We start from the raw sequence: 12,235 nt of genomic DNA, 5'->3' as shown, positions 1-12,235 counted from the left end.
AAAAAAATCTGGATGTATTTCTGCATGTAAAATAGTTCTGATCAGTAGCTCGTAGATGTTGGGATGTATCCTGACTGCAGAAACAAATGCACTTTTCTTTTAATGCTACATGAAAACTCCAGTAAAAACTTTGATAATAAATATGACCTACTCTTATCCCAACAAGGACAACTGGGAAGAATTCTTATTCGGACTTTGGCATGCTTTGCCTAGGTCCTATATATCTTCTCAGCCAAGGATACTGTGATTCAGAAGGAAATGAGCTGACACTCAGAAGTGCTACAAAATGACAAACAGATGAAGAAAATCCCTTCATTAGTTCTGAATGTTAAAGCTAAGCCCGAAGTAAAACCCACCGATTGAGGGATGGAAGCTGAAGTAAAAACTGAAATAACTGAGAACATGCAGGAAATCAGACTTCCCTGGCCCTGTGGGATAACTACTAGGAGTTTTACACATTCCCAGCTAATTTTAACACAAGAAAACTGAAGCTACTTAGTTCCTTCACCAGAATACAGTCGGTAAAGGATAGCATTGATAGCAAACGAATAACAATCTTTGTAGAGAGCACTTCTTAACCATAATTCACTACCATGCCTTTTTTTTTTTTTAATGCAGTGAATCTATAGAAATTATTACAACTGTAAAGGAAGATGAAGAGATTCACTGAAGATTGATTTCATAGGCCACAGTTGTCAGGGCTATGCAAAGGAAAAACCACCTTTCCTACATAATCTTGACTATGTCAGTTTTGGGAGATGCTAAGGATCTAAATTTGGTCTGGATTTTTTTTTGTAATGAGTCCATAAGAAACATGCTATACTACCTCAGTCTGTAATCTGTGCTTTTAATTCCTAATGACTCATGATGCAATATTTCAGTTTTTCTAACACAAAATACGTTAAACATACATCACAAAATACATTTTGCACATCTTTTCCTTCTTGGTTTAAAGAATTCTAATCGTGAAATACCTTCTTGAATCCCCATTTTCCAGTGGGCCTGGCAACCACAGATGGTTTTATGCTGCCTATTATGCTGACCATAACATCTTTATGTTTTTCCCATGTATCTGCTAATAGCTTGTCACGTTAGTCTAAAGTCTTTTTCACTGTAAGTTTATAGAAGACCCAAGGAATGGTGAAATTTCAGTTGTAATTAGGACTTTCTGACTGATAATAATTAGAACAACTGTTAGAATGTGCTCACTTCATGACACAATTTGTGGGAGAAATACACATAGGAAAATAGAAGTGCATAAAAGCAATACTTCCTACATATTATCAACTTTCAAAATAATCTGTTGGTTGCTATGAGACTGGTTGAGTAGGGAGAGAGGCCAAGGATCTAGATGGATGCAAGTGGAATGAAGAGGTAGACTAATAAGCACACAGGTGACAGATGCTATTACAGAAAATGAAAAATAGGCTTGAATGATTAATCCCTCCTGAGTCCTGTGAAATTGGCTGAATATTAGTTAAATCACAATAAATAAACCCATTCTTTCCATTATCCCTTCAAATTAACAATCAATAGACAAAAAAGTTAATATTTAAGTATAGTTACCCTTGAGTGTCCTGATGTTCAGGAAAAAGCAAAGAAACTTTCTTATCATTTTAATTAGCTCTGCATTTTTCCTTAAAACAAATTTTCCTTCTACAGAAGCTGATAGGCAATAGCTTTAATTAAAATGCAAAACATTGCTATTGCTTTGCAATAGGCCAACAGAAACCCTCCTCAAAATTGAAAAAAATATCATTGAGAACTTCGGACTTGAACAATGTCTCTTTATCTTAACCACTCATGGAATAAGGTTACAAAATGTGAGAGTAAAACTCACTCTTACTTTTCAATTCACAGTTCCAGTGAAGTCAGTTGACAAGCACACATCATCATTTCCAGCAGAGGTCAAGGACTCTGAGTTTACTTTATACCCTGATTCCTGCTTTAATACTGTGGTGCTGGCAACTCCTACACTCACTGCATAAGACTGTCAGTTTTCTCCAATATCTCTAAAATCACAGAGAAGTCTGAGGTACAGCCAGGGTCTGCAGGTTCCTGAAAGCTGAGCCTGTGTCAGAGCCTCCATTTCTGCTGAGCAGTTCTGTCACTTATCATATGAATTCAGCACACAGGTAAATTTCAATGCACGTCTCTGTGCCATGCGGTAATATCTCTGTATCCCAATCATTAGCTCTAGTGAAGTAATTTAAAACAGTCTTTCTGCAAGTAAGACCTAGCAGAAGACCAGCAGTAAGCAACAATTATTTAGTTTGCTATCTTGAAAGTGAATATTTATGACCCAAAATATGACCTGTTTGACTATCTCATACCAGCATAGCGTCATCTAACTGATTTATATGGTGTTGTTCCCACTGGGGAACTGTGATGCCACACATCACTCCATTGCAGTTCATTGGCCTCCATATAGGTGTGAAGGTATCCCCGCATGCCACTTGCTGTTGGAGCAAGAAACCAGGCAGACACACATTTGCTCATTTAAGTCTATCACCTTTTGCTGTTTTGATTACCACGATGACTGTGACAAATCAATAGTTCAAAATATATCTTGTTAAAGGTACATAAAACGATGTGTTTAAGAGTACTGTTATTTCAGCCATTCAGCTCCATTACAAAGAATTATTAAGGAAAGCTGATGCACAAGCTGACAGAGCATGCTATGGATAATGTTTATAACAGCATCAAGTTTTGTTGCCATGGGAATGCTAACACTGAACTGACTGTTTCTGTGTATTTGAAACCTCAATCAAAAGTTGTTTGAATATGTATGTGTGTGGGTGTTTGTGTGTATGAAGAATGAAACTAAAAGATTTAAGATAATATCAAATAGATAACGAGATATGGAACACAAGGGAGTATCTGGATGATTACATTAGGAAACAGGCGTCTAGTCCTTCTGTTTTCTTGTCTGAGTAGATAAACAATGTATTTTTTTTTCTGTAAGCTAAAGATTTAGACATTGATGAAGATCTACAGTTTGCAGATCTTGGTTTTGAGTTCACTGAAGTCAATTAACTTCTGGAGAACTTTCACCATCTGAAGAACTTTTCCAATTTCTGTAGTTCCAGAGTCCTTGTAGGGCTGTTTTGAGACAACTCAGAAGTACCTTTGTTATTAGTTTCTGTTCTCTCCTGCCAAGGACTTTCAGGTACTTATTGTCACTTTTTAATACTCCCCAAAGAAATCCTCATTTGAAACTACGTAAGATTTTGGATTGTTGACAAAAAATGAAAACCTTTAATACATTTTTGAACATTTAACTTATCAGATTAAGTCTTCCTGTATGGTTCAAATCACCTTACATGATGGCTCTCAGATCATATTTCATAAGGTTCACTTGACCACATTATACTAAGATGAGAGCTATATTAAATAATATTAAATATTTAATCTATGATGATAGGTATTTTTGGAAGCTGATACAACAGTACTCATGAATGAGGAAATGAACTTTGACAAAATGAATGGTTTGACAGATGGTCGTTTGCTTAGAGCTCTTACTAACAGATGTTTGAATGAATGTTCTGAAAGACCTCTGTGTATTTTAGGTTTTATCATTTTATTAGCAAATAGTTATCATCTGGTATATACTTGCGCTTTGGAAGTTCTTGATGTGGAAGCTGCTATTTTTTTCCTCACTTTTTTGGGGAAGAAGAAAAAAAAGTTTATATTTTACTCTTTCCTGGTTGAGGGTGAGAATGATGGAACTTAAACAGCTTGTATTATATTGTTTGCATGTTAGAACAGTTATGAGTAAACACAATTAATTATGCCAGTGTTACAGACTGTAAGCACTCAAAAAGGGAGGCTGAGAACCAGAGTTCAGACTGAGGCCATAGGGGTTGCGTTAAGTACCTATGTGGAAAAAAAAAAAAATTAGACTACAAAATTACCAAAAAAAAAAATGCATTCTTCCAAACAGAAACAATATTTCAATATATTCAGAATAAATAATAAAAAAAGAAGAAGTAAATCACTATAAAAGCATCAGTAATGACTAAATAAAGTGCTTCTGGTATAGAAAATTTAAATCCTATGAAACAAGTATCCTAATGAATAGAATCCCTGCAAATTCTAAATACAAAGTTTTCAAATACATTAATAGTATATTAGTCCACAAAGGCAATTTGGTGAATGCTGTGTATGGGCAACACTGTGGTGTTTTGTTCTCTGGATGAACAATGCTATCTCCGATACAGTGCGTAGGCTCTGTGTACACCCTCCAGGGAACTGAACATTTCCATGTATTTCATAGGATGCCTACTAGACTTGCTACTTAATTAATCCTTCTGATTTCTGCTGGAAACATACTATACAAGAACTACATTTTTGTGACTCTAATTAGACTTATCTGATCTTAAAATTCTAAATTATTATAGGAACCTGAGAAAGCTTTAGAGAGAACCTGCTGGTGCAGATATCACTTTCTAATTGAGAATCTCAGTGGGAAGACTATCGCTTACAGTTCCAAGAAGTGTAACAACAAAAGATTCTTTTTCAACTGCGAAAGTTAGTAAAAAGAAAAAAATAAAATTAAAAGTGGTATTTAAAAAACCACAATATTTAAAAAGTAATACTTAAAACTAAATAAAACAACGTATTTGTTTTAGATCAGAATACTAATATATGCAAATTGCCAATGAGAAGTTGGACAGCTTTTCAATTAATCTGTAATATCTCAAAACATGGAGTTGTATCTAAGATGCAGGATGTAGTTTCAGAAAAGCTAGTTAGAGAACAAATTAGAGAATGCTATAGCACTTTGTTTCCATATATTCTAAATAAGACTTCTAGGTTTTCGATTTTCAAAATATATTTGATATTTAAAAATAGATCTAAGAAAGAAAAACAGTTCAAAATAGACATAGAAAGGAGTTAATACTAAGATGAAAATGCATTTAATTCCAACCCTAAACTAAATCCTCTTCCTTCTCATAGCAATAAAGCAAAATATTTTGATCTTTTTATTTGAAAGGCAACTTGTAACAACGTAAACAAATTGGGAGAAACAGTTCCTGCTATTTTAGTGATTGATAACTAAATACTTTTTTATTCTTCAATTTAACATGTTATATACAACAATCTCCAGTTCAGACCCTCAAACACAGTACTTAGTTTATTTTCTTAGTATTCTCTGAGTATAGCATATGCTCAAATCTGCTCTCTGCACCTGTGAATTAATACTGACCAAATAAAAATAATTTCCATGTCCAAAAACTCCAGAACATTTAAAAGAAAAAAAATGGTGATAGCCTCTCATATATGCCACAACTGCTGCTGTTATCAGGCTTGCTCCTCACAGATATCTTCTCAATCACATTCCAGAGAGAAGCACAATTTCAGGAACTCTTGTTCTCAGATGTGACAGCTCAGTCACCATGGAACAGCAGCAATTACACGGTCACCAGCAGGTACTGATCTTTTCCACTCCTTGCCTAATTGAGCAGCCTCAGCTAGCACCAGGAAATTAAATTTACCCCATCTTTCCCTTAGTTAAAACTTCACTGCACACTCAGATTTTTACTATCTGATCTGAAATCTGGTACCTTTCACCCTATTCTTTTCACCCATCTCTTGCATGCCTTCATGCACCATCTTACTTTGTTCTAATTCTGGCACACACTTCTGAGGATGTTCTTAATGTTCCCTATGACTTAGCATCCAACAAATCTCAGCATGATCTGCAATACAGTGGTAAAACCGCTGGAGTTCTGCTGTGAGCTCCTTCCCCACTCCAGGTTCCCGGATACAGGTGGTGTAGGGCCTACTATTCTTGGGCCAATTAAGCTTTAAATAGGTTGATCTGTGATCTATTGCACTTATATATATATATATATTTTTTTTTTTTAACAGGACAGAAAGATCATAACTACTGCAGATGTCTGAAGAAACAAGGTTCTTATATTATGGGATAATATTCACCCACTTCCCCTTCTCATCTGTGGGCATGGTTCTTCAGATGCACTTTTTCTCCAGAGTTATTCATACACCTTAACTGCACAATTTAATAATTTTGGTACTGTACACTGTTCCTTATATTGCTAGTTATACCAAATTTTTCTACCTCTCTTACAGTGTTCTTTATGACACTCCATTTTATATATTTTCTGCATGTCCGTTAAGGCTGAAGTCTTTGCATATTACATGAATAATAACTGCAGGGACTCAAAAAAGAATATTATTATGTAGAAAGAAAATGGAAATTGGCTGTGAACAGGGGAAAGATGAGTTAAGAAATGCAAGTTTTGGTTAGTGAAAATGGAACAGAAGAATCAGTGTAAGGCATAGATATGAATGTTAGGTTAGAAATCACTAGAGAGGAGCTAAATTTAGAACATCTTGTTTCCAGCCTTGTTTCAGAGATTAGCTGTTCTTACTAAAATATTACAATTTTACTTGAGGATAGCAGAGCACAGTATAGACATGAGTGGGAAGAAGAATGATGAAAACAGACAAAATGAGAGAAGAAGGGGAAAGAAGGATAACTGAAGAGATGTGTTTGTGAGAGTCAGAGTGAAAATTTAGGATTTGGTCCATTCCCCTAAATCTAAAATTACTTTGCATGTGTTAGAGAAAGAATATGATCAATAGTCCTGCCCATGGCCATCTGTATTCTGATCGGTACTGCCTTAGGAAAATTCATATGTGAACAATGTGGAAGGAAAAGATATGAACTATGTTGAAGGAAGGAGTAGAGATAGAGTCAGAATGAAAAGAAATAGCATATTTTAAAGACATGAATGCAAAAAGACAAAAGGGTAAAGAAAAATCTCTTAAGAAAAGAGTTCTGACAAAAACAGTTTAACCAGAACAGGCAAAGTGACCATTTGGAGAAATTGAACAATTCTGGAAACATAAAACTGTAGAAATGCAGGAAGACAATGAGATTTTTTTCTCGTTGTATTCTAAAATATTATATGTTAATGCCACTTATAAAGCAGTGAACTGTATACACGAGTGTTATTTTATCGGTGTCAACCTGTGCAGGGAAACAGAGATTAGCAGAACTTTAAAAGGGAGATACAAGTTACTCTGACTTTAATTTTCTTTGAAAAGCATGGTCACTGACCCTTTAAATCACAAGCCAATTATAAGCATTGTAATGCCATTATTAATTACATGTAGAGTGTGTAAATTTACAATGGCAATTTCAATTTTCAGTTCATTTAGAGAATGCAGAAAACAAAACTGCACACTAATTAGTTCATGAGTGTCAGACACCTGAAGGATTAGAGAAAAATAACCTGCACTCTTTGCAAGTTTTAAGTAAAGCACTCAAGCCTTCCATTTGTCAAGCTACATATAAACAAAGAAATTAAATGATAGAAAAATGGAAATGATGGAACAAGGTAAAAATAGGCACAGGCCCATATATAATCATACTCTGTGGGATACAACTGCTTCCTTTAGAATTTATTTAGCATTAGAAATTGTAGTAGAGTAACAAGCTACTGTGTCAGGTTCACTGCACTAAATGTTAATTTGCATTTCCTAAAATTGCATTTCTGGTTTCACAAGTTTCCACTCACTCTCTGTCATACATTCATGTTGTTTTCAAGAGCCATACTCAGGACCTGATGCTCCATCTCTCAGATCAATGTGGAGAGGGTCCCAAATGCAGACCCTACATATTAGGACTCAGGAGGAAGCTGGTTGATAGGAGCAGTTACTCCACAAGACCAAAGGAGAAATATCCATAAACCTGGTACAAATGTGAGTATTTTGGCTGGAGAAGCATCTCTCTGGCCGTTACAGATGCTGACTACACATTAGATATGGAATTTCTGGGTTTTTCTTCTCTCAACAGAAACTCTTCACTCTTACATGTGACAGACAGTACCTGTCTCTTATAGCGCATTGCATTCTTAAAGAATAAGACAGGGTTCTAGTGTAAAGGACTACTTCACAGTTCCTAAGTGTGAGTTTCTGAGATATTCTATCCTTCTCAAATCAAAATCAGGTTTCTCCAGAACTACTTTTCCTCTATAAGTATCATCTCTGTACCAAAATAAGATTTGTTGACCCCCTGTGCTTCAAGAAGCAAAGTCATCTGAATAGAAAGGAACGATTCTCTCAAGATATAAACTTATTTTTCTTTGCAAAGAGTATTTTTCTTTTTGTTCTGAACTCTGATAAAAATATTGGCAAATCCTTCAATAATTGTAAACAAAAGTTTACTTTTAAGGAAATACGAGAAAAAAAGGAATGATACTGTTTACTATCAATTATAACAGTTAATTAGATTTTAGTAAGTAGATTTTACATACTATGATTGTCAAAATTAGAGAATAACCCAAAGATCACTGGTGCTACTTAGATTGAGACGTTAACTCAAAAAATCTGCAGTTTTTAAATATAATGCCTTGGGCTGAGATTTGTGTATTTTCTCAATTGGTCCAACTTTCCTTCTAGGTAAGATTGAAGGGAAGACATATCCAGGCTAGCTGGGGCTTTGAACAGCCTGGTGTAGTGGAAGGTGTCCCTGCTTATAGCAGGGGGATTGGAACTACATGATCTTAAATGTCCCTTCCAATCCAAACCATTCTATGATTCTACAGTCTGGATAGAAATTTTCACATTTGTCTGAGGGTTTCCTCAATGAAGGGCTGTGGCTTTGTTGAGCACAAATATGGAAGTAACTGACCACTGACAGCTCGCATCCAGTTCATCTTCTACTAAAGACATTTTCAGGGGGCCAATGCTAATTGACTCTGACTTCTTTCTCCAGAATATTTAATAAAGCACATGCTCTAAAGCAGCCCAAAAGCTACTGTAAAATGGATGTTTTTCATTATCTGTTCACATTACAATAGCTTTCCACCCCACATAATTCTCCTTAAGTCTTTTTATGTTATTCTTTCCAGGTCTTTTTTAATGTATAAATTTCACAAACTTCCTAACCTCTCTGGTCAGAAGAAAACTGACTTAAGATATACTGAAGGACCTTTATGTTTTCACTCTGCAGTGAATAACAAACTGCAACACAAGCTTCATTTTTCTGAACTGACAGAACCCGGCATTCTAACAGTAGCTCCAGAGGACTTCATCAAGCAGTGCTTTGCGCCTGTTCTCCAAACAAGAAAAATGAACAGGCAATCCTGTAGGCTTTTTTCCAAAACATCTGGGAACTGCTCAGGAAAACCTCAAGCAGCAGTCAGCATGAAGATGCTAATAAAAATTCTGCAGTTCACACAAGGGTGGGTTCAACAGTAGTGTGTCTGGCACAGCTAAGGGACTAACAGACAGCTCAACTCAGTGCTAGTGCACAAGATGCTCAGTACCATCCTCTGCTATTCCCAAGGTGTGAGGGAGGGAGCAAAGCACCCTCTTCAAATATATACTATCGTGACTTTTTTTTGTTAGGATCTAGCTGAACATGGTAAAGCTCAGTCCAGTTCTCATACAATAAAAACACCATAAAAGTAAAGATCAACAACCCTCACTACATAATCATTATCTTCATTAAAATACAACTATAGGACTTTGTATTGCACTGTTTCATGACTTTTAAACAAAATCAACCACTGTGAGCAAAGAAGTCCAGTCTATAAAGTGGAGCACCATCATTGAAATCATTCTAGCCATAATATCCTTAAGCGGGAGTGAAAAAATATATGTACTTTCAATCCCGTGGATATGTTCAAACAGCTATTTCAACCTTAATTACAACAGTTCCTGTTTCTTTCAGCACGATGCACACAGTGCTTAACCTGTGCGCATGGAACAGCTCAACAGAGAGCACAAACAATTCCCAAAGGTTCTGGTACGGCCAAGATTGCATTAAAGCAGTCTAGAATTTTGCCCAAGGACTGTGTCAAAGTACCTCCACCAAGAGAGATCACTGCTAAATGCCACTAATGACCTAAAGAGTAAATGTAGCATATGTGGAAAGCTGCTCCCTTGAAAAGAGTCTGTATAAATTTGCTTCTGTGGCTTAGAGTCACATTGGAACATATGCACGCACTTTTCAAATTAAAAAGATTTGTGCATTTGTAAAGTTCAGATTATTCCTCTTTTGCAACTAAATAGTCCTTTTTAGTCTAGGCTACATTTCTGGCAGTGAAAAAGAATCTAGCTGTTAGATTACCACTTGTCTTCATCAGTTCCTTAAGTGACTCTGGCAACTGAATCAAGGAGATTTTTTTCTCCTCAGCTCCATCTGTTACCTGAATCCACGGCCATCTGTCATTTTCTGCAGCAGTCCAAGCGTTCACAAGACCCTTCTTATTAAGTCGTGCATAGTACGGATACCATTTCTGGAGTCCAAAGAGAGCTCGATGAGTGGATGATGCAGTAATTTGTTGGTTTGACACAATTCCTCCTTCTATCCCTAGTGGACCAGAGCATCCTGTGGAAATAAGAAATGTATGCAACTCAAATTATTATTTACTCTTCTGAGTCCCAAATGGCTGTAATTACAAATAGCATACAAATAGATTCAGAATGACAAGTCAAATACCGTTTGAGAAGAGACTTAGAGTACTTGAACAGCATTTTCTTTTTGTAAAGGCTAAAAATGTGCACAAATATTTTGTATATAATATTCCCATTACAAACTTACTGAAGTAGTAGAAGATTTCAATTTTTTAAAAGTTTGTTATCTCTGAAGAGTTGTGAGTTTCAGTTCTACAGATACCAACATTAAGAAAATTATTCTTAGATTCAAATACTGAAATAGCCGATAAAAGCAAACTCAAAATTCTGTAATTATAGTAAAGTTCATATTCCTTGTGCAGTGAAAGTCAGCATTTAGCCAATGCACTTCAACGTGTCACTGCAGCCATCTTTAGAAATATGAATCTAGAAATATGATATTGTTCAGCTACCATGAAAATAGTTAAAGGTTTTATACATCTAATAAGCAAACTACAAAGTATGTAATTAACTATAATGTTCAAATGCTCCAATTTTATGAGTAGTATTCATCCATAACACCACTATTCAAACACTTGTATATATAATTGCTTACAAACAGGATTTTTTTTGCATATATTGTTTTCTGAAGCCAAATGCAAACTAAATTGCTGCTTTGTTTACAGGAAGCTTTGTGGTTTTTTGGTGCTCTGAAGGAAGAAAGTAAAATCTCCACAGGTGAGTTCCAAATGCATTAGTTTTTAAATGAGAAACTTGTTTTGTTTTCTTTGCCCCACTGAAATTAATGACTGACTTGCACCATACTGTGCTATGATTCCAGCCACATTTTTAACAGTCCACTAAGCTTGTCTAGCCTAAGCTCCAGTTCTACCTTTTTTCATCATGTGTCACCCAACAACAAAGGTGGTGCAATGACTAATGGCTCTGTTAATGCCACACACAATACAACAAAATGCAGCTCCCTCTCCTGCTGCTGTGCCATATGCACAGCAGTGCCAGAAGAAAACAAATTCCTTGTCACCAGCGCAGGCAAGCACACTACAGAATGCATTAAAACAAAACAATGTCTGTTGTGAAGCTGTCATTTTTCATTGTTATCAGCTGTTACTTAAAAATTGAAAGACCTATTTAAGTGGTAGCTCTGTTTTTGAAATCTTTTCATCAACTCATAAAATTCCTTTGGCTCATAAGCTGCCATTCGTGTTTTCAAGCCAGAAGGAAATCTTTGTACTTTCAAATGTAAATGGCTTATTTTCAGAAGTTTCTGATATTTACTTATTAAAATACTTTTTTAAAAGAAAAAGTACAGCACACTTTCTTTTTAAAAGAAAGCACTTTTTTAAAAGAAAAAGTACAGCACACTTTCTTTTTAAAAGAAAGCACACTCATACATATCTGAAACACATGCAGGTATATACAGGACCGTCCTGAATCCAACCCTCCTAATAGACTGATAAAGATTTTAAACTATACATCTAAGGAAACATTAAAGAGATCTGTAAGAGGAGCTTAAACAGGCAGCATAGAGGCATGGCAGGTATTCTAACATGGACGTGGAACATACAGCTCTGTTTTGCTTCTTTCTGACGAGGTGCACAAAGGTGAGGGAACATGCATGCTCTGCTAGCATTATTCAGTGATCTAATGGGAAAATGGCATGCATGAGGAAAGGATCTCAGCATATATGAGACAGTTCTGAACAGGTTGGAGGAAAAGAGTAACTGGCCTTGGCAGATAATTTTCAAACGCAGAACACTTACTTGGTTTTAAGACCCTCAAGTCTCCCATAGATGTCCCAGATTCGGCAAACAAGATAAATGTCTAGCATTTTTTTTTTTTT

The 12,235-nt window shown here is 35.7% G+C and overlaps 1 protein-coding gene across 1 annotated transcript in view; it reads right to left on the bottom strand.

Annotated features, from left to right (window-relative positions):
• The window catches only part of EDIL3 (EGF like repeats and discoidin domains 3), a 224,372-nt gene that overhangs the window by 68,611 nt on the left and 143,526 nt on the right, over positions 1 to 12,235 (bottom strand). Inside the window, exon 6 of the mRNA XM_031557441.1 lies at positions 10,188 to 10,369. Within this exon, the coding sequence (XP_031413301.1) occupies positions 10,188 to 10,369 (182 nt within the window). The remainder of the gene's footprint in view (positions 1 to 10,187; positions 10,370 to 12,235) is intronic.

Source organism: Meleagris gallopavo, chromosome Z, assembly GCF_000146605.3.
Source record: "Meleagris gallopavo isolate NT-WF06-2002-E0010 breed Aviagen turkey brand Nicholas breeding stock chromosome Z, Turkey_5.1, whole genome shotgun sequence".
In the NCBI taxonomy this organism is placed as follows: domain Eukaryota; kingdom Metazoa; phylum Chordata; class Aves; order Galliformes; family Phasianidae; genus Meleagris; species Meleagris gallopavo.
Note: the sequence above shows the minus strand (reverse complement) of the source record. Positions and strands in the feature narration are given on the sequence as shown.